We start from the raw sequence: 24,192 nt of genomic DNA, 5'->3' as shown, positions 1-24,192 counted from the left end.
GTGTGTTTTGGAGGAGGAGTGGCTTTGAAAACACTCTGAAGGGAGGGTGGGATCTCATGCTTTCAAAGCTAGCTCGCTATTGCTAGCCGCTCCGGAATTGCCTACCCTACCTTTAACTTGTGTTTAACCCATCTTTTTAAAACCTTAATACCTAAACATTCAGCATAGATAAAGAAACCTGGAACATTTGCTACTCTAGTTTAAAAGCTGTAAAATGTAATATGTTAAGTAATCTTGAATAGTACATTGTCTTAACTAATTAAGATGTGTATATCTTCTGCATATGGCCAGAACAAGGGAATTAAGACTGATATTTTAAGTGAGATGCGAGTCGATTTACAGTGTAAGAGACAAGCCGCAGGTGTAAACAACAGATAACCATCGGGATGATGAGAATTTTATGAAGAGTTTGAGACTTCGAATTTTATAAATAGAAATGACTAACAAGCTTGTTCACTTTTTCATCAAACTTTCCAAATCTGCATTAGGATCGCTACTTGTTTGTTTTGACGTTAAAGACAGGGTGCTTGTTTAGCTATAAAGCAAGCCCACAACTTCTTTCCACAGTCAAGAATATTTATAAATATTACTGTGTCGGCTCAGTAGCTTTCAACACACTTACGACTTGTACTCTCCGTTATTTGTGGTTATTTGCTGATTACTCTTAAATTGGGAGGTGTAAATATGCGAATGTGAAGCCTTGCTTTCTGTTCTCCTCTCTCTGCTTCGTCCCCTCTTCCTCCCTCTCTGTAGGTGTGTGTATGTGTGTGTGTGTAACCTGAGTCCTCTCTCTCTGTCTGTGGTCTCTGCTCTGGGGCTCTGGGGCACAGACTGCACCAGAGGAAAAGGCTGCAGCTACACCCCCCTTTTCATTTTACTCCTCTGCTATTTTTCTCCAGAACCAAAAGCATTGATCCCCTGAGTCACAAAATACCCCCCTCCACCCACACCTCAATCTCCCTCTTCCTCTCCTTCCATTACCCCAAACACCCCCAGATCAGTATCTGTCCTCATCTGGATTATGGACGCCTGTCTGTCTTATTCAGAGCAATCGTGTAAATCAGCAAAATCATACCCATGTATGTTATCGAAATGTAAAAACATGTTTAAAAATCTTTTTCCAACAAAAAAAAAAACAGAATGGAATTATTCAACAGACTACTAACAGATAAGCACACAGACTGAAAAATACACACTGAGAAAGACTGAAATCATTTCAACAGTGTGTGTGTGTGTGTGTGTGTGTTGTACTGTCACTATGTGTGCGTATGTGACACTGCTCAGACTTGTGGTGGCCATATGGCTACTGTGCTCAACACTTCAGCTCACATCTGTTGTGTATTAAAGACCTAACGTTGCCCAGTACACACCTGGGTGGCCTTTTCACACACACACTTATTCATGCACACAAACACGCTCACACTTCCAACCGCACAATCAAACTTTTCAATTATCACATAGTATAGACCAAAGTTTCCAACCTTTTTTTTTTTGCCTTAGATAGCAATGCCAAACCAGAAATGAGTTCCTTGACTGATTCTTTACTGGAAATCATTCAGCATTATCATAAAAAAGTGAACATTAGTAATTTTTCAGGGGGCAATTTTTTAGGTACTTTCTCGAGTGTGATACACATTTTTCAGGATTCTTTACAGAATAGAAAGTTAAATTTTGGAGAAACCTTCTCAAAAACACCAGTGAATATATTGCAAAATGATATCCAATAAAGTAATTTATACACAATATAATAATATAATTTATACTAGAGTTAGTTCTGGTCCTCGAATTAGATTGGCCAAGCAACATTCCAAGAGTGCTAATATACGGTAAATATAATATAACAAAAAATGTTTTATCTATCTTCATTTTCAACGCCGAAGTAAGCTATTTCCTGTGAATGTGCTAGACTTTCAATTCATTGGCCGCTATAGGTAAATAACTAGAAAAATAACCCCAAAAAAGTGGTATAGAGAGCATAATTTTGGTAATGTTATCCACACATATCCATACAACTCAGACATTCTTCAAATGATACTGCACAACACACTGACAAATTCTGAATTTGTGGAGTGTTCAATTCAATACACAGACAAAGAAAGAGAAGAAGATATTCAATCTTCTGACAGATAAGGTATAAAAGCCATAATGATGTAAAACACATCTAATAGTTGTAGTTCACTCACCCTCTGTTCATTCAGCTCCTGTGTATTCTCCATCAGTTGAACTTCCACTCCCCTCAACTACAGTCCAGACACCTGCAAATGAAGGATGCTTTTAAAATCACCAAAAACACAATACAATGCATAGGCATCCCTCTCTTGTATCTGTCTCTCTCTCTCTCTCTCTCTCTCTCTCTCTCTTCCTTTGTGTCTCTGGATATATGTGTGTAGGAGGGGAAGGAATAAGTCTGGTAACTTCACTGTATCATATCCAGCCAGACTGAAGTAAATATCATTTACAGAAGTAAACATTAAACAATGGGTAGAGAGAAATGTAATCAATGTAACACACACACACACATGCACTTATTCAATACACACAAAACGCCAAGCTGTCCAGGTCATGGTGATGCTAGCATGGCAGTAGTCACTAAAACCATCTAACCATGACTTCTACCTCCCAGTAAAGCCCTTTCCACCCACCATCTTTATCTTTCTCTTTTCCCATCCTTCCTCTGTCATTTAAAAGCTTGAAACTGAGGCAAATTGCTTTGAAACCTCCCGAGGCCTCAGTAATGAAAAGCACTCTTATTCAAAATCTCTTTGAAAGACATTTGAAAGCATCGGGATCAGGAGAATAGGTTTATTTTCTGTCCTGCCGCAGGTACCAGACCAGTGGTTCACAAACCTTGAGAGATGAAATGTGTCTAAGTCTCTAGAACAAAAAAAACTGTTAAAAAAAAAATGGTAACATGGAAATGAACTTATTTGATTAAAAATATTATTTTATTATTAATTACAAAAATGAAACTTACTACGCAAGATTACTCGAACAAAAATTATTTTAAAAGTTCACAGTGGAAACAGCTCCAGTGGGACAAATTCTCTTTATGGGAATGCAACAGGAAAAGGTTTATATATATTAACCAAATAAAATCTTGATTTTAGGGGCAGGGGCATCATGCATACATTTACTTATGAATTTACTCTGACAGTCTTGTCTCACTTAATACAGAAAATGTACTACTAGACAATTTAGTATTTTTTTTAGCTGAAAGGGGGCCAAGTGTTCTAAAGCCAACAGAACATATTGTCTTTTTCTTAATACACCATTTATGAGTTTGCTGGACAAAGTGGGTACATGATGAAATTTCATTTTAAAGTAAATGATCTGAGAAACGTGCAACTCAATTGAACTGCCCAAATGTAAAAGAAAAATGTAATTGGTGATTTCTGTCAAAGCATTATAGACTAACACCTGTTTCTACCAAAAAATAATTGAAATCTTCATTGTAACAAGTTTTGAATTTGTTTAAAACCCTGAGGGGTCAGCTTGAAGGCTCATGATGCTTCTGTTTAGGAATATATATATGGCAGCATATATATAGATTACAGTGACCTATAAGATCAATGAATGTAAATGGTAAGTCTCCACTACCTTCTGTATACATGCTTTGTGTGTGTGTGTGTGTGTGTGTGTGTGTGTGTGTGTGTGTGTGTGTGTGTGTGTGTGTGTGTGTGTGTGTGTGTGTGTGTGTGTGTGTGTGTGTGTGTGTGTGTGTATAAGAGAGAGAAAGAGAGTTGAAGGACAGCTTGAAGAGCAGATCATTTGAATTTTTCATTTGCTTGGTGAAGCTGTGTTCTGAAATTCTAGCCTTTAATACTCAGGCGGGGGGAATGAGCTGAGCAGCATTGATTTTTACTGTTATCACTCAGTGCCCTCTGAGCCTACTGTCCTCTCTCTCACACACACACACACACACACACACACACACACACACACACACACACACACAATGAACAGACGGACAGCCAAATAGCAAGACACATTGCACTAACCATGTAATTGGTGAGGAGCTGGTATTTATTTCCCTTCTGTCAACACATATTTTCAAATCAAAAGCCACTTTATGCAACAGTCCCAGATCAATCATTTGATTTAGTCAAATAAGAAAAACTAAACATAAAGATAACAGTCTAGGGATTGTAAACGGTCCAATTAGAGGAGACCATTCCGTCTCAAAATAACAAAGAGCGCCAGCGCGCTTTACTGTTATTGTCATGAAAGCACGCGGAGCGTTTAGTGGCGCGGCATTCTGCGCGCGACTCGACACAACCGCGGCACGAGCGCAGGAAAGCCAAATACTCCAAAGCTTTTTGGTTTTCCTCCCTTTAAATCATCAGAGCTCACTCCACTGACAAAACACACCGCCTATTACTAAATAAACAAGCTGGACCAGGAACAGCTTTCATTAGAGCAAAAGTATTTGTCTAAATGTGAAATTGTTTAATTAATATATTAAGTGTAGATTCATTATTTGTTGTTATTATTATAACTGATTTCATTATTCAATTTATTGGTTTAATGACATTGCCTAAATTGTTCTCTTCTCCAACGTAAAAGCACACTTTAAAATTAAGTTTCCAGTTTGGAGAGCTTTTTTATTGTTCAGAAATCCATCTGTTCTGGTGCTTTAAAACCCCCAGAACCGTTCAGAACGCAATATGCTGATCTATGTAATAATCAAGATCTCCAAAGAACCACATAGCTCAACCCAGAACCTTCCATAGCGGAAAACGGTTCTAAGGTGCACCACAAAGACAAACTAAAGAACCTTAATATTTCAAGTGTAGCCTACTTTCCAATTCATGTTGACAAAATGTATGCATTATTTTAAGTGCAGTTTAATCACTATACTGGACAGATCTTAAAAAGCCATTTTTAACCATTCAGGGTGTGATATAACATCCAAACCTAAATGGGTGATTAGGCCCTACCTTTGACCCTTACCCATAATATTTTTTTTATATATTAATGACATAGGGCTGACGAAAGTAGTGATGCATGCACCAAGTTCACATTTACAGATGAAAAGAAATGATTCATTTCTTATTTTAAAGAAAAAAACACTGAGACTTTGTTTGAGGTTTAATAATTAATCTACTAAGAGATCTACATGTGATCAAATCAAATACTGCTATTATTGATAGCCTTCATCTAGAGCCCCTATAATCTACTTAGAAAAAAGCGTTTAAAATATTGTCCCACCATTCAGTCCAAATGTCGTAAATCCGTCAAAGTGCCTTGCAATCTTTAAGAATAGCTCAAATGTTTAAATACTTACAAGTCTTACTAGTTTTCCCCCAATGTTTGAGGCCTGGAGATGGCCAAAGAGGAGGTCACTGGTGTTCTCTTATGTAATTGTTGGCTAGTACACTCCATCTTATTACCAGCCACCAGAGCGACCTGTGTGTTGTGAATTATTTCGTGTTAAGTGTGTAATCTAATCCGGGCTCCTTCTCCGGTATCGGCTCGAGCTGCTATCGACAGCGCGAGAAAGCGACCAATGGCCAACGCGCAATGAAGCTGCTTCAGGGTCGGGATGATATTCCCGTTTCCTCCGTATCAAATACAAACACAAACTCCACGTGCATGGGAAAACGGACATGGCATGCGATATCCAAACGGACACGGGAATCACCCAAGAAACTCAGAAGGACTCTTTAAGGAAAAGTTACCAAGTAAATAAAAAATGTGTCTACTAAAGAACTGTTCAAAAGACATATGGGCTAATGACTGCACTTCATGCATGAAGTAAAAAAAAAAAAAAAATCAACCAAATAACTCGAAATTTGAAACAGAAAAAACTAATCCGTGTAATCGTGTTTAGTGAACAAAAGCATCATTGTCCTAACAACATATTTGTTTTCCACCCATTTAACGCGTCACAATTTGTCATTTCTGGTCGACTTTTCAGTTTCAAATACATTTTATTTATCAGTAAAAAAAAAAAATTCAGACTCTAGCACAACTTTTACTTTAATAATTTTCAGGCAGCAGTTAAACTTTCCAATTTAGTGCGTATAAATTTTTGAACAGTGATAATTTGTAGAATTATTTTATATTAGTTTTTATAGGCGGTTTAATATGGAAAGCAGAAATTACTCTGAACTGTAACCTTCTTTAAGAGCCCTAGATTTCACAGTCTCAAGCGCAGGCGCGAGCAGGTGCTCCAAACTGCTTTTAGGCGTTGTATGTAGTCACATAAATATTTAGCAAAACTTTTATAGTTTCTGAATAGTGAGCTATTTTATGGTTCAAAATGGTTACTTTACTTACGCTTAGGAGTTGTGCGTTGCTACGATATCCAAACTCTCCAGAAGGTCCGTGCGCATTCAGTCTGTTGACATGCTCATCCAAAAATATTCAAGTGGTCGAGCTGCGTGAAGCGCGAGGAACAGCTCGCGCCAGTCAGTGCACGCGCTGTCAGTGAAGCTCGCGGGGAAGTCCTCCCTAAGTTCATGAGAGCTGCACTGGCCGCACCGGAGCGGAACGCTCCAACCGACAGATCACCACTATAACTCAAACTCCGAGGAGCTCTGTCTTGCACTAGCCGTGTTTTCCCCTTTAATTTACGCTCCTAAAGTTAACGTGAGCACACGCGCACTCCGTGGTCTACTTCATTATTAAAGTTCTCTTGCAGCGGCGGGGCAAGAGCGCTCATTGATGCGCATGCGCGCAGCTGCCATGCGGGGTGCTGCTGTTGGCTCGCACCCAAGCCAGTAATGGGGCACAAAACAAGGGCCAGGATGAGGCTCTTATTAATAGTTTCGTCCGAGTGATCAGCTCAGTTTTATTTACCACAGCCACACAACAACAACCAAGTCAAACCCTTGTTTTGGGATCAGATTCACTCACACTTACGCAATCTTGCACTTGGACTTCCACTTCCACCCTAATGGACCAAGCACCAAGAAAAGGGAGCTCCTCTAATTAACATTTATCAACACTTAGACCAGCCAAACCACTAAAATAGCTCAGGTTTATTTAGGTTTATAAAACACGTCCTAACATGACGGCAGGAAAAGTGAGCTTAAGATCAGAGAACAATGACAAAAAATGCCATACAATATTGCGTTTCTCCCTATTGTTTTTTAACAACTATATATATATATATATATATATATATATATATATATACAGTGAGGAAAATAAGTATTTGAACACCCTGCTATTTTGCAAGTTCTCCCACTTGGAAATCATGGAGGGGTCTGAAATTGTCATCGTAGGTGCATGTCCACTGTGAGAGACATAATCTAAAAAAAAAAATCCAAAAATCACAATATATGATTTTTTAACTATTTATTTGTATGATACAGCTGCAAATAAGTATTTGAACACCTGTCTATCAGCTAGAATTCTGACCCTCAAAGACCTGTTAGTCTGCCTTTAAAATGTCCACCTCCACTCCATTTATTATCCTAAATTAGATGCACCTGTTTGAGGTCGTTCGCTGCATAAAGACACCTGTCCACCCCATACAATCAGTAAGAATCCAACTACTAACATGGCCAAGACCAAAGAGCTGTCCAAAGACTCTAGAGACAAAATTGTACACCTCCACAAGGCTGGAAAGGGCTACGGGGAAATTGCCAAGCAGCTTGGTGAAAAAAGGTCCACTGTTGGAGCAATCATTAGAAAATGGAAGAAGCTAAACATGACTGTCAATCTCCCTCGGACTGGGGCTCCATGCAAGATCTCACCTCGTGGGGTCTCAATGATCCTAAGAAAGGTGAGAAATCAGCCCAGAACTACACGGGAGGAGCTGGTCAATGACCTGAAAAGAGCTGGGACCACCGTTTCCAAGGTTACTGTTGGTAATACACTAAGACGTCATGGTTTGAAATCATGCATGGCACGGAAGGTTCCCCTGCTTAAACCAGCACATGTCAAGGCCCGTCTTAAGTTTGCCAAAGACCATTTGGATGATCCAGAGGAGTCATGGGAGAAAGTCATGTGGTCAGATGAGACCAAAATAGAACTTTTTGGTCATAATTCCACTAAACGTGTTTGGAGGAAGAAGAATGATGAGTACCATCCCAAGAACACCATCCCTACTGTGAAGCATGGGGGTGGTATAGCATCATGCTTTGGGGGTGTTTTTCTGCACATGGGACAGGGTGACTGCACTGTATTAAGGAGAGGATGACCGGGGCCATGTATTGTGAGATTTTGGGGAACAACCTCCTTCCCTCAGTTAGAGCATTGAAGATGGGTCGAGACTGGGTCTTCCAACATGACAATGACCCGAAGCACACAGCCAGGATAACCAAGGAGTGGCTCTGTAAGAAGCATATCAAGGTTCTGGCGTGGCCTAGCCAGTCTCCAGACCTAAACCCAATAGAGAATCTTTGGAGGGAGCTCAAACTCTGTGTTTCTCAGCGACAGCCCAGAAACCTGACTGATCTAGAGAAGATCTGTGTGGAGGAGTGGGCCAAAATCCCTCCTGCAGTGTGTGCAAACCTGGTGAAAAACTACAGGAAACGTTTGACCTCTGTAATTGCAAACAAAGGCTACTGTACCAAATATTAACATTGATTTTCTCAGGTGTTCAAATACTTATTTGCAGCTGTATCATACAAATAAATAGTTAAAAAATCATACATTGTGATTTCTGGATTATTTTTTTTTATTATGTCTCTCACAGTGGACATGCACCTACGATGACAATTTCAGACCCCTCCATGATTTCTAAGTGGGAGAACTTTTATATAACTTTTATACTCTTATTTTCCTCACTGTATATATATATATATATACACACATATATATATATATATACACTGTATGTATACGTATACAACAACTATGTACTAAAACCGAAAACGTTTTCCCTTTGTGTTTTTCATGTACAGACGACAACGTTGTCAAAACTATCCCTGTGTGCACTTCGCACGGATCCGCGAAACCGACTAAAAACACTGAATTATGCTGTCAGGCCAGTAGTTGGCGACGTCTCTATGTAAAGAAACACTACGCACCTATAGACTGAACATATAATATGCATGGGCAGGATGTCAGTTTTCACAAATTCACGTTTTTGTAGTTTACATGGAGACGTTAAAGGTAGTTTTCAAAAACTTGCACTGAATCCTGTTTCCAAAAGTTTGTGTTTTCTGGCCCCTAAAACGCCGTTGTCGTGTAGGCTAAATGACCGAGAAGGGTCTGACTTTGTCCTACAGTAGCCTAGAACAAACCACGCCCCTGCAAATTACACCTACTACAAGTTACACCTCCCGCAAAGAAACATACGTGGATGTCATTGACTAAAACGATCTTTTAAAGTAAATTATGTTTTATGTATAAAATGTTTGTAAGACTTATACTGTTATAAGTATGAAATTACAGCTATTGGTAAAACATAAAATTAATTATACAATAAAATGAATACACTCATGGTAATTACAGCTAAAAACCTAAACCTACCCCTTCCATAAAATTTTAATTTACTGTAGAGTTCCATAATTAAAATACTTTAGAAACTGAGGACAACAAACAGGATGACTTATGGCGGTGACATTTTAGGGGGTGTAACTTGAGGTAGGGGGCATAGTTTGTAGGGCATGGTTTGTAGTACTACAGGACCAGACAGACACACTTGAAATGAACGACCAAAACGCATACAAAGTTTTCTGTTTTTAGTTGAAAACAGTGTAGTGTAACCATCATGTTTACACAGCGCGCACAACGCCTCTGCACTTTCTCTCCATTTCACTCAACATGGGGATAGGAGAGCTGTCAGTCAATGGGAAAACAAAGTAAGTTGCGTTACTTTTTTGAAAAAATAGCTAAATTTAAAAGTAATGAGTTACTTTACTCATTACTTGAAAAAAGTAATCTGATTACGACTATCAGAACTTGCACCATGTAACCACAAATCCGTCTGGTAAAAAATGGCATAATGGCACAGTAGTCTCTGCAGATGTTGTACAAATAAATAAAAAAATCTGACTGTGGGCAAGTAACTTAACAGCTTTTTTTACCTTTCACCTCAAAAATCTATTGTATGCATCTGAGCAAATGCAATGAGGTAGAAAGACTAAAAGAGAGAAACATAAAGCAATAAAGCTCCACAATGAAGCAAGTCGCCGCTTTAATGTGCTCAGCGATTACTGCTGTGTTAGCCAGACTCCTCCTCAAGCACTGAAAAATGATGCTCCTGAGGGCCACATTGGGCTATGTTTGACTGACACACTGTTACAGAAAGAAAACAAGAATTTCATGCTGTTGAGTGGAATGTAACTAGCAGGGGGCTGCTGTTGATCTGCAAGCTTAACTCCACATGCTGCATGAGAATTTGGCTCCATAAACATCAGGAAAGAAACAACATCGCACTCTCCCAAAACACCAGGGAGATGAACACACACACCTCTGCTCATGCCATTTTAAAACTGCTGTATATTTAAGAGCCACTAGGTGAAATTGGAAGTCAATTCAAAGGAATTAGACCATTGAAAGTTTCTAATTATAAGAAAAAAATTCAATCAGTCCAAAGGTCTTCAAGAGCAAGTGCAGGCAGGCCATACTTTTGGGCTAACATGCGCTCAGCGGGGTCTTATTTATAGACCTGTGCAAAACTTTTGGCTGCACACAGCACTGTGCTGACATGGTAGAACCAGAAGATGCCTGTCAAACAAAGAATAAAAATACACCGAGGGGCGCGAATGGGGTTGCATCTGGCATGCTGGCGTGAAGACGCACGGTTTATGCCCCCTCCCCCACAGCACGCACATAAGCCTATGTTGCCCACATATTGTGCAATAAGTGCATGAAAAACAATAAGCACTGCGTGAAATCTTCATTTGCAGCCTAAGATATGTACTTTTTATCCAAAAACTAAAATTACGTAATCATTTACTCACCCTCACCCATTTACTCTCGGTTTAAAAAAAATGATATTTTGAATAATGTTTCAGCTGCTTTTCAAAAGTAACATGAAATTAATCCATACAACTCAATTGATATATTCTAAGTCTAAGACATTATCACTTCATATTGATACACAAATGTAAGCCTCTTCACTCTCAGATCAAATCAAAACAAAACATTGATTTGTTTCAGTCAACTTATTTTGTGTTTCACAGAAGAAATAAAGCTTATGAGCTTGGAATGACATTAGTGTGAGTAAACAACCACATTTTACATTTATTTAGCAGACGCTTTTATCCAAAGCAAATTACAAAATGTTAAATATTAAATTTAAGCCTCCAGTTGTTGCACAGAGAATAGCAGGTGGACATTTATTAAAGGCTCTATGGTGACTAACATAGTATAATTAAATATGACTGTTTATCACCTCTAAAGGCTTATTGGTGTTCTGTAAACACGCCGTCCGAGACTTATTTGTAAAGTGCCTTGTGTCTGTTATTCAAGTGTAATTGATGCACTGTGGCTTGACCGTAAAGTATAACATGCACTAGTTCTCCTCTGCATTTTAAACAGTGATATATGCATCAATGACGAACTATAATGAAAAGACATTATTTAATAGATTTCATTAGTAGTTCAAGTGCTGTAACCAAACTCCTGATAAGTGCAGAGAAGGGAGACAGGGGAGGACTGTGGTCACTGAGCCCCAGAGACAGGCTCCTTAAGCAGGCTAATGAACTCGGCCCTGGCCGTGTGGGCTCTGATGGTTCCAGCAGCTGCCTGCTCGGGGAACAAAGGAAATATTTAACACCTCATAAATTCTGTTAATACCTGAAGAAAGGAGCCCAGAAAAAACGCTCATGATCCGAAGCACTTACAGGATGAATTCTGCGAGTCAGAAACAATCAACAGAGGCGGAGAGTGAAGAGGAGTGTGTGACAGAAATACTTTTGACATGTTTGTTATTTTAGAATTGTCGCTGATGTAGACGTCTTGGTATTGGGTTCCATGTGTCTTTGCATGGAAGAGAGAGAGAGTGAAGTTTCCCCCACTGGAAATTGTTTACGACATTTCCTCATACAGTAGAATGCATATGCTTCTGTTTGACTCGGAACATTTATTTCTAAGTGAATGTCAGTTTGAAAATAAGCCATCATGTCTACGTACATGTGGGAGAGTGTGTATTTATGTGTTTGTGTAGACTCTGACTTCTGTTTTTTGCATTGAGACTGGATACTCTGGGTCAAATCATAAATATTTGGAACTGACAGAGTAGAGTTTCATTTGCCAGGCTTTAAATCCCATTGAAGCAACAAGTTGTTCATTAAAAAAAAGGTACTACAGGCAAACAAATAACACAGAGACCAATTTAACATCTAAGAATATATCCAATTTGGTAACATCGACTAATAGGGCAAAGGTCAAATCACTTACAGATTGTCACTGTCCTCCTCAAGCTAACAGAAGCGTGGAAATAAAATCTTTGCCAGCGATTAGACTAATTTTTATATGTGAGGTCTGGAGGTCACAACAGTGATGCCTGATCTACAGTTGCACATAATCTGAGTTTAGAGGGCACATCATATCCGAATAGCGAGACAGAGAGAGAGACAGGGGAAGGAGAGCGACAGAGAGGAATTGTGTCTGTGTGTCTGTGTCTGTGTGCGTGTGTGTCCTGTCCAGCACCATTGTTATTTCATTAGGGTGTAGGATTACTTCCATTAACTCAGCATGTCGGCTGGACCTAAAGAACCTCTCTCTCTCTCTCTCTCTCTCATGGACACATGGACTTTCCATTAAAGTATCACAAGGCATGCTTAGTGCTAAATGAATAAAGGGCTTGACATACACCTTAAAGATGCATCAGGGCCCTAGACAAAAAAAAAAAAATGACAAGGGAGCCATTGACTGCATTAAGTCGGTTGCTCAGAATATGTGAACAACCAACCGTATGTTCAGAAACTATAATATATTTTCACAATATACAGTATGTAAGAAGAAAAAAAATCTGTAGAAAAATGGAAAAGGTACTGGTAATTTTCTGCCAGGACATTATATGGTCATTTCCTTCAAAAAACCAATGCATAATTCAAAATACGGGTAAAACGAATACGAAAAATTCATGTATAACGGTTATTGATTCATTTTGAAACTAACATAATGGAGAAATGGTTCAAGGATTATTGAGGGAGTCAGTTGTGAACTCTGAACGATTCACAGACTGTGCAAGTCTAAATCAAACTGCTTACTCACAAGCGAGTTCACATCAGTTTTGTGAATCATTTGGACTAAAGCGTTTAAAATAACTGATTCATAGGAGTCATTTATTTGCGAATAGGACACCACAGCTGGCGCTGTTAATTGTGACATGCATAAAACATTGATGTGCGCTCTAACAAGATATGGACGAAACCACATATAGACGCACACAAATCTTGCCCGACTAACTAGACTTTAAATTGTCGAAAATGTTTATTTTTTGTTGCATTTGGGATCATTTTCTTTGCATTCTGGAGCCAATGTGGTCTTTTCAGCAGGGAAATTTTGTTGAATGGTTTTGAGTCAAGACTGTGACTCAATGAGTAGTCAATAATGTACTGTATAATAAGGTGAATTAGTAACATACCTCCATGGCTCAGCAGCACTCCAGAACATTACTTCATGCCAGACTGGATCCTGACTTGTCATCTACGATTCGAAGAAACCTTCAGCCTACGTGGAATTACACTGGCAATTTATATGTCTCTGGAAAGGTAGCAGAAAGGTTATATACCAAAGCATGATGTCTTCATTATGAATTGGTATGTTTGTGTAGGTGGAGAAGAAATTATCTGACATAACCAACATCTGTACTGCCATTTTAATGACGGTTAGAATATGAATGCATTCCACTATATTAGTCTGGTCAATTGAACAAAACCACATCTTTGTCTGCCAATAGAGCCCCATGAGTTTGTGTCTGACTACTGAGCAGTTTTCTGGTGACTGAAGTCAGCGCGTGCATGTCCTCAGAGTATATACAAATTAGTGGGATACCACAATTTAAAGTTTATGAGCAGTCATGGTGAATAGCTAAAAAACTTAAAGTGAATTAGATGATTTGTTAACCAATGAGTCATGATCAGACACAGTGAACCCATCTTACCCACAAGCCCCAAAATTACGTGGATACAGTGGAATGCACGCAACTCCCAGCATGCTTTGAGACTGCAGCCCTGGCTTCGACGTCCTGGCAACAATGGCCATCTCCAAGGATAATATACGACTGGCCAGTCTCAAGCGCCGCCTCTCTCTGGAATCCCTGATCGAACTCACACACACACACACACGCACAATGTTCTTCTGTCCAAGATCTGCAAGTAAAAACGTGCACAATGTTTTCATTGCTAATGAGTGCATGAGGGGAAATAAACACTAAGGGTTATATTAGCAAGAAGATGATCAGAAAATAACTGCATGAAAGAGTGAGAAAATGGAGTGGTTCACATGTTTCTATTTTCCATTAGAGGCACATTCCTTCAACATGCCTTAATAATCCAACTAATTAGCCTTCTGAGCTTTAATTATAAACTTCCAGCACTAATATCAACAGAAATGTTTTCATTTTGATTCTAGGTGTGGTATATCTCCAATGCTAATGACCTCATGTTTGAAAGGTCCACAATTAACTCCATACTTCAGAGTTCAGTGCTGGCAGTGACAGAGAACAGGTCTGCCCGACCAGCTCAGAAAAAAAAAAAAAAACATTTCATACCAATGACCTGCACCTGCAAGCATAACCGTAAAAATTTTGTGAAATGTCACTGTGAAATTAAATTGACAATTAAGGGCCCTGTGAGAGTCTTGAGACACCAAATTAAGACAAACCCAGAGGCCTCAATAAATCAGTCTGACTAAAACGTACAAGCACACTGATTGCACAAAATTTGGATTCAGCTTTATACCATGATCAGCTTTTGTATGTTTTACTGCCTTTTTTTGCTTTACAAAGTGGGAAACTGTGAATCATGATTATATATAACAATAAGTACAAGCAGTATAAAATAGTGCTCTGATTAAACAATACAGCAAAAACAAAATTTTTAGTTAATTAAAAACTCCAGATGTTTTATGGTCATTGTTCTCATTGTTTCATGTTTTATGTTCTCTTGACAAACTCACCTTTCCTTTTTTATACTTTTTTTTTTTTTTTTACAGGGAGTTAAACATGTCCAAAATGAAAGTAACTTGGCTCTTCTTCAGAATTACTTTTGACATGTTTCCCTCTGGAACTTCACATACTGTACATAAGTCAGGACAGCCAAGAGGGACATTGTGCAATTTCAAAGATCTTTTCTTTGTTTTGTTTTTTGGGGTGGATGAGGGTAGCATTTGTCACTATTTATTCAGCAAGACAGTATAGAGAGATGATAAAAAAATGATGGGGTGACAGTCAAATTGGGATTGATACACAAAACGAGCCAGAATCAAACTCATGACTCCCACTCCAAGAAAACGGCTCTAACTTTGGTGAGATCTTTGAAGCACTTTAAACCATATCAGATTATGCCCATTTATCGAGCATGCATTGAAAATGCCTCTCAAATGTCACTTTCTAATTATACCTCTCTTCTCCTCAACTCAAGCCTGTTTCACACAGTTGCTGCAATGCCCTCAAAATAATGTGTAATTCTTCGAGCTAAAAATGTGTAACTTGCATAGGAACATCATTGAAAGAGGTGCATTTACCTTCTAAACAGCCCATTTTATATTTCTGATGGCTCTTCATTGCACAAACATGCATATAAAAAACCATTAGATCTTAAGTGTACTCATCCACAAATGGTTCTTAGATATCCTTTCCATTTTATTACACCCAAACTCCCAAGTCTCTAGAAAAAGATATCTTAATAGTCAAAATTAAATATTAAGAATTCAGAACATTTACTCACATAAGCTTTTGCCATGAGTACCACTGATGCAAGGTTTAAAATAAGAATCACATCAAAACAGAATTAATTTGTTCTGAGCTCTGAAGTATCACTGCATAGGCTTATGAGCACACAACCGTGTTTTTGCACACTGTAATTTGGATCACTGGCTATGTGTCTTTGATGATGGCTCTGTTAGATAGTACTCATTATTAAACAAAGATCTGTAACTCTCTTTGACTGACCCAGTGTTTAACTAGTCACAGTCTACCAACCAACCCTGCAGCACTTTGACACCTGAATTCATTTCCTGAGTTGCATGTGTGTGGGTGTGTTTGTGTGTATGGAAGAGTAAGAAAAACAAAGATCAAGAGACAAAAAACTACCAAAAAAAAAACTAAAAACAGACTGTAAAACAGAGGACATCAACCCTTTAATTTACGATGACATTATGATTTAAACAAAGGGAAGGTTTTCCTGGGAGGGTTGGAATCCGCAAATTTACCATTTCAAATATAAAAACCCATACTGCCCTCTCCCTGACTTGCACACATATATCTAAACATGCATACATCCACAAAACCAATCCCCCCAGCAATGGCGCCAGTACAGACACACAAACCAGAGAGGGAGTCAGCCTGTCATCGGAGGATGCAGAAGAGCAGACCGTATATTAACTACAAAATAATATTGATTGTTACTCAAAATGGGGTAACTTTGGTCATTAATAAATAAAATTACAAAGACAAATAAAACATCTTAAAGCTTTTGAAGGAGAACATTATTACGGTTTTATAGTAGAAGCAAAACTGTAGTAACTTTGGTATTTTGGTGGAAACTATAGTTGGTTACCATGGAAATTTTGTCATTTTTAGGTGGGAGACTTTTTTTTTCTTTCTTTTTTTTTGAGTGATTACTAAATGAATTAGTGAATCATTTTTTGATCCAGTTCACTAAAACAAAAAACTAAATGATTCACTATAATAAATGTTACTTCCAGTTACTGCCAAATACCAGTAATAACATTCAGATTGATGAGGGAGTGCAAAGCTGGATTGAAATCCATGTCCATTTGCTCGGTGTCACTTGTAGTGCAGAAATTACACACTTCCCGTTTATGGTAACAAAACTGAGATGCCATAAAAATGATATTACTTGAAAACCGTTTACAAATAGTTTAACTACAAGCCATTTTATGTAAGAACATTTCCACTATTTAAGCCATTTAAAGGGTTAGTTCACCCAAAAATTACAATTCTGTCATTAATTACTCACCCTCATGTTGTTCCAAACCCATAATACTTTTGTTCATCTTCAGAACACAAATGAAGATATTTTTAATGAAATCGGAGAGATTTCTGTCCCATCATTGACAGCAACTACCACTTTGATGCTTCAAAAAGTTAATATAGAATTTTCTGAAGAGACACGGTCGATTTAAATAATAAACAGATATAATTTAGGCTTTTATTAACATATAAACATTCATCAACGCACACATAATTTGTGGTAAACGGAAGCTCAAGCATGTTTACTTGACGTGCGAGAACCAATTAGGTTCATTCTCGTGTTACACAGCACATTTGAGCTTCAGCAAAAGAGTTTGTTCTCAAGCAGGTTCAATAGGGACTAAACGGCTCTATTCATATGAATTAGTTTTACGATCTCTAAATGAATCGTCACAAGTGGTAGTTGCATAGACTCTCGGTGTCAATGGACGAACAGAAATCTCTCAGATTTCATCAAAAAGATCGTCATTTGTGTTCCAAAGATGAACAAAAGTCTTTCAGGTTTGGAACAACATGAGGGTGAGTAAATGATGACAGAATTTTCATCTTTGGGTGAACTATCCCTTTAAGCTCAAGATAAAAAAAAAAAAAAAAGTTAATGATCCAAAGGCCACTGTGATGGTCAAGTGTGCTAATAATGACAGGGTTGGCTGTTTTAACCCCAGTGAGGCAGTCGATGCACAGGCTCATATTTCAAGTAATGCTCTCACTTCTTTAACTAGGCTGCAACTGAACAAGTGTGACCTGAACCTGGCTGACAAGGACCAATCCATATCCTTGATTCAGGGGGTCATAGCTAAAGCTATCATGGGAGTGCTAATGATTTTTTCATTAGCTAATAGAAGCTCCGGTTTCGTTTATGCTTGTGAGTCTGAGAGTGAGAGAGAGTAAAAAACTGAGTACGTTATATTATTATTAAACTTTATAAAGATTATTAGTGTCATTAAGTGTCACGCAGTAAGTGGAATGCAAACATGAAAATTCTGTCATCATTTACACACTTTCATGTCCTTCCAAACCTGTATGACTTTCTTCTGCAGAACACAAACAGAAGATATTCTGAAGAACATTGGAACATTAAATATATATTTATAAGTGCTATGAGATGAAACAGATTCTGTTTAGAGTACTTTTGATGTTGGTCACAAAAATCCAGGTTGAAGTTGACAAAGATGAGTTTTACTTATTTGATTACGTATTACTTACTTAAAGGGATAGTTCACCCAAAAATGTTGTCATCATTTACTCACCCTCAAGTTGTTTTAAACCTGTATGAGTTTCTTTGTTCTCCTGAACACAAAAGAAGATATTTTGAAGAATGTTGGTAACCAAACAGTTGATGGGCCCCCATTGACTTCCATAGTATTTTTTTCCCCATACTCTACCATATTCTTCAAAACATCTTCTTTTGTGTTCAGCAGAACAAAGAAACTCAAACAGGTTTAAAACAACTTGAGGGTGAGTAAATGATGACAACATTTTCATTTTTGGGTGAACTATCCCTTTAACTATCTAATAATCCTTCATAGAAGTTTCGTTTACGTCACACATACTCACACTGTGCACATTTAAATCTATAGCTATGATGTTTTTGTACAGAATCCGTACAAAACTAAGTAATGTTACACCTGATGCACTGTTCTCCAACACGCCCCCCCAAAAAACATGGGATCCCAGGCACAAACAATGCACACGCATACACACACACACACACACATCATGCACTCATTCATACAGCAGTTCAAAATGATTAACTTGTTTTACCTCTTTTTGCCCTCGTGGAATTACCTCTCTCTCTTTCAGTCTCTGTTAATGCATTCTTTTATGTCATCTCGAGTTTCCTGGATTCTGCCATCGCCGTGGTAACCCCTCCCTCCTCTGGTCCCTCAGGTCCAGCCGGATGGGATGCTTTTGTGTAGCTGCCACATTTTTGGGGTAAAATGATCCCGTCCCCTTCACCCACACACACATACACACTCACACAGTCTGAGTATTTGTACAAACTTGGCATCACTTCAAAATTTAGGATTTAAAAAAGCATAGAGCGAGAGAGAGAGAGAAAGAGAGAGAGAGAGATAACCTCTTGCTCACAAATACTTCAGGCATCTGACCACAAATTCGTTCACTTAAATATAATAAATCATTACTTATATTCATACAACCATGCTTGTACCATCTGTGGTGCAGGTCATCATGGCCCTAACTACCTCAACAGCTGCTAAGCACACTCACCGGTAAAGACAGGGACACCAGGTGTGTGAGACACAATATGTATGCCTCCGTTTATAAAAGATGTGTGTCTGTTTCTTTTTCTCCTCTTCAAATGATATCGCTATAATCTCAGAAACCTCATATTGTGTTTCAGCACATTTATTTCTGATTGTGCACATTTGTTTTTGTGCCTCTTTAAGAATGTAGGTGTGTTTGTGCGCACATTTGTGAGCGTCTCTGGGGGGTCATACCGTAATCCTCCAGTGTCTCTGCCGAATGTAAGTCCCTGAACGTCTCTAGTTTCTCTTAGTAAATGATCTGATTAAAAAAAGGTCTTTTCAGCCTGGAACGTCCCAAAAACAGACAGCTTCAGAGAAAAGAAAAGAACAGAAACAAAGGGAAAGAGTGAGTGAAACGAAGACTTGGAAACGGGACAGAAAAAGCCATACCAACGCCTGAAGCTAGAAACCACCAGACAATGGTAACATGTCTGCAAATAACATACACCCACACATTAATGTTTTACGTAAACAGGTAGTTAATATTTTTAGATATATAAAATAAAGTGTTAATGGGGTTACATTTTATTAGTTATTTAAGTTTAAGTAATATTCAGACATAAACAGTAGAGCGCCAATAGTCATTGTGAAGAGATATTTTTAAGATATGAAAAATATTTCCCATTACAATTGATATTGATGATATATTTTAGCTCCAAACTAGGATGCATCTGATATGGCACTTAATTACAGTTCCTGGCCAATCACTCTCAGTATTGATTTGTAACAGGAGACTTGCCTGACTTGTGACCTTTTTCTCCTGAGGCATCATGGGAAATTGAGTTTAATTGATGAGAAGGCAGCTGTGTGGATGACATCGCTTTACAGTTAATCAGGATAATATTTTATTCTTTTAAAAGTTACTGACTTTTGTGCACTGTTATAATTAAAGCACTGCTGGAAAAAAATCTAGATAACAAATATTAAAAGAAAAGAGTTAAAGGTAGAGTAGGCCATTTTCAGAGCGGCTAGCAATAGCAAGCTAGCTTTTAAAGCATTAGATCCCACCCTCCCTACAGAGCGTCTCCAAAGCCACTCCTCCTCCAAAACACACGAATGTGTGCCGTAGGGAACAAACAAAACCATCATGAGAGATGGTGTTGAACATTACAATAATACTGAACATACACAACTTAAAGAGCATTGACCTGTATCACCTGACTGCTGCAGATTCATTTCGGTGTTGATAGTGTTGCCATTGAAACACATACATTTGAGTCACAAACTGCTCCAACTATAACGTCACGAGTTTCCATCTCTTCCAAATTACGGTAGTTATGGCGTGAATGCAGCATAAGCTCATTGTTTTGGTTCAGGAGGAACTGTAAAAGGTGCCTGCACTGCCTGCTGTTTTGGTTGCAAATCGGTGACTGACGTCTGTCATGACGTCTCATGCGCAGATGACCTGTGATGTCTGCGTGAGCTAGGTGCACGGGTAGGTAGGATATGAACCGATTTTGGACCAAATGCAATGATTGAAAGAACATTTTATGGTCCTACGCCTTCAATAGATGATATACAAATAAATACATTTAGACCACTTAACTTAGTGATGCTATCAGAATGTGAAGAGACTTTCATCCAGCATAACAAAAAATATTTCTGTAACAAATCACCTACCCTGCCTTTAAATAATTTAGTCAACCTCACCAATCTACTAGTTGGTTGGTGGATAGTCGAGACATATTTTACATGTACATATCCTATTTTTTATTTATTTTTATTTATGTATGTCAAATTTAATACGACGTGACGTATATCCTGACTAATAGGCCCATTTATGCCAGCTGCCAGTTTTTAACATGGTCAATTTACCTCTCACAGATTTCACTAGGCCTACACATCTCCAATGTCAATGAACAGGCAAAGGGCATTAAGTGGACCTACTTTAATCCATACAAATTAGACGAAAAGTCTCCATAATCCCGAATTAATGAAACTGTCGCGTCCTCGTGCTGTCAGCGCAACGCTTGACGGTTTTTGGCGGCAAGCGCGTGCACTGGCGTGGATTACGTGAGCTGTGCCAGAAAACTCTGGGGGCACGAGGCTCGTTCCCGCGTCCAACCATTGGCTGTGACGACCGGCTGCTCGACGGGTGTAACTCGAGCCCGCGGCCGCCCGTCAGTCAGAAATAAAAAATCATTTGTCCGCAGCGTTCGCGCGGCTTGATTAAATATTAATAGCGGGAGGGAGACTGTTATCCGGTGTCGCGTGAAAAATGATCCTTGGCCGCTCCGGAAGGGCATCGAGGCCTCACGGGTGTACAAACGGAGACGCAGTGGAAGAACAAAGTATGAATAGGCCTACTTGAAGCACTCACTCGAGGAACTAATAATGATAGTTTAGTTAGTAATCTCGCATCATTTTCATTGTGTACAAATATCAATACTACATCAAAGTATAGCCTACTAACCCAACAAAGTATACATTGAATATATATGTATAAACATTAAACTGATTATTAGGTGATTGACTAATCAGGGTTATGTCTCTCTCATTTATCCAGGTACAGTGGATAAACATACAAAGGATCAGAGTGTCCGGCTGAGTTTATTTTTCACACTGCTTTCAGGAGGATTTCTAATTCTCTCGCTCTTTTTCTCTTCCCTTTACCTCACCTCACTTCCCCTCTACCTCTTCTTCGATCTGTCTCTCCATTGTCCTCCTTCCTGTCTGTCTCTCTCTCTCTGTCTGTCTGTCGCTCTTTCTCCCTCAGTCTCGATTTGACCTTCACCATCTGCTTTGAATGAGAGCACTGTTCACTTTTGTTTAAAGGAACGCTAAAATCAGACATTCTCCCTGTCTCAGCCCAAACACAGTCTTATTACAGCGTTCATTGCTGGAGAGGGGGAACCTCACCCGCTCCCAATTATATTCAGAATTCCCCTCTCTCACTCACACACACACACACACACTCACACTCACACACACATTTGCATGCTTATGCAGAAGTACTCTCAAACCATGCCGTCTTGACGCTTCGTGCACACGTATAAACACAGAGCACATGGTTGGGGACACCCTGGAATATCACAGAGGTGGGAGACGTGAATGATTCCAGTCTTTAGGTTGGGAATTCCAGCTTTAATTGGATCCGTGTGGCTATCAGGGAGGTGTATGCTTAGCAGTACACAGTCACGTATACACCCACAGCTGAGCCTCAGTTAAAGAAAAGTGGGTGTAGGAACAGCACTGGTTGTTGTAGTTAGGGAAGAGATGGCTAAAAGTTTTACAAACGTTGATAGAGGGACTGGACAGAGAGAAATGTAAAAGGAGAAACAGTCATGCAGGAGTTAAAGGAATATTCTGGGTAAAAAAAACCTCCTAGCTACTGGAGTGAATGTGGCTAATCCGTAATTGTTAAAGTGGTTTCTTGCCTATTGTGATGTATATCTGAGTGAAACGGCTTCTCGAACGATAAATAAATGTAGGCCGGGACTTGATTTTGCCCATCGGGAATCGATTGAATCATTGTGATTTACTATTGCTGTGATGTCATGTGAGTGACAGGTTGCCCTGCCCTCACTCCATCAAAAACACATCATGAGAGAGTAAAAGAGATGTTGCTGCAAGAAAGAAAGTTATTTTGATTAAAGATTAAGAGGGCACATGAATTAAAAAACTAAATAATGATGTGCACAGGTAAATCATTTATAATAAATACTGCAATATTCCATAAAAAAAGAAGAATAGGCTCGATGCACGATTGCATTTTTTGTCTCAGCACCGCCCAGTTACATCCGGTGCTGCGTCGGAAGCCGTTTTTGCATTCGGTGGAGATAATGGTAAGTTACACTCGCTGTTTACAAGAACTTCCAGCGGCTAACGTGAATGATGTTAACAATATTGTGAGGCAGTTAGCTGTCACACTTTAGAGTAAGAAAGAGAAGGGCTTTAAATTATATATTTCGAGCTACATCGACAACTTTGAGGGTGAGTATTCTCTCATATGATGCGAAATCCGACTAGCGAATCGGTTTCTAAAATCGCTGTCTCCGTTTCTGAGAAAATGAATTTTATGTAAGGGTACTATACGGTTATCCGGACCACATGTGATGACCTACCCCAACCCCGCCTTTAAACCTACCCGTCACTGGGGTTACGACCAACCAAGAGCGGTTGTGGTCACGTGTGGTCCGGATAACCGTATAGTACCAGAGAATGTCTAATAGGAAGAGAATTGGCACTCTCTGCTTACTTCCGGTTTCTGGACTGGCTGCAGTAACACGTCTCTGTCCATGCGGGGGCGCTCGCAGGCGAGTGCAGAATGAATGGAGGTCTATGGCGAAAAACCCTCAAAATCCACTTTTCTCAGGATATAATTTTTTGTCTAGTAATTTGAATGTTGTATTCGAAAGGAGATGCAAAGAAATTACACATTGCTGGGTGTTAGATTTTTTAGAGTCACTTATTTGGTTTAAAAAGTCTTTTAATGTCAATCATTAGCAGAATGCTAGCGTGTTATGGGCAACAACAACTCAACCTGTAAGAAATCGAAAAGAAATAAGTACTCGTTCATTCAACTTTCGACCTATAACCCATGTTGAACTTGCAAAACTTACAATAAAATCTGAGATTTCTCAACGGGAATCGGGTGAAAGAGACACATTTAGCCGTCTAGCCCCATAGACTCCCATTCAGTCTGCACTCGCCCGCGATCACCTCCAGTGGAATTCTAATGGAACTGCAACCAAGATCGATAAAATGGGGCTAATAGGAAGTGCCAAGACTCTCCGTAGACGGGCTCTGATAGTACCTATGAAAGTTTTGCCGCTAGTACACTTCGCTATAGAACGCGCTATGTGTAAGTAAAGACGCTGGCTGAGATTCTACCGGAAATACGTTCGTGCATAG

The 24,192-nt window shown here is 39.0% G+C and overlaps 1 protein-coding gene across 12 annotated transcripts in view; it reads right to left on the bottom strand.

The window, feature by feature from the left end:
* eya4 (EYA transcriptional coactivator and phosphatase 4) overlaps positions 1 to 6,647 on the bottom strand; it is a 37,480-nt gene extending 30,833 nt beyond the window's left edge. For 10 of the 12 annotated variants that reach the window (XM_084429236.1, XM_084429241.1, XM_084429244.1 and 7 more), the window contains exons 1-2: positions 6,280 to 6,644; positions 2,184 to 2,255 (exon numbers count right to left, since the gene is read on the bottom strand). In XM_084429236.1, coding sequence (XP_084285362.1) covers positions 2,184 to 2,216 — 33 coding nt within the window. In that variant the 5' untranslated portion in view covers positions 2,217 to 2,255; positions 6,280 to 6,644. Of the gene's footprint in view, positions 1 to 2,183; positions 2,256 to 6,279 lie in introns of all 12 variants that reach the window. The other 2 variants (XM_084429243.1, XM_084429239.1) reach the window with 1 other exon arrangement.
* Positions 6,648 to 24,192: the final 17,545 nt, after the last annotated feature.

This window comes from Rutilus rutilus (genome assembly GCF_951802725.1).
Source record: "Rutilus rutilus genome assembly, chromosome: 13".
Lineage (NCBI taxonomy): Eukaryota > Metazoa > Chordata > Actinopteri > Cypriniformes > Leuciscidae > Rutilus > Rutilus rutilus.
The sequence above is the reverse complement of the archived record's forward strand: the minus strand, read 5'-3'. Positions and strand labels throughout refer to the sequence as shown.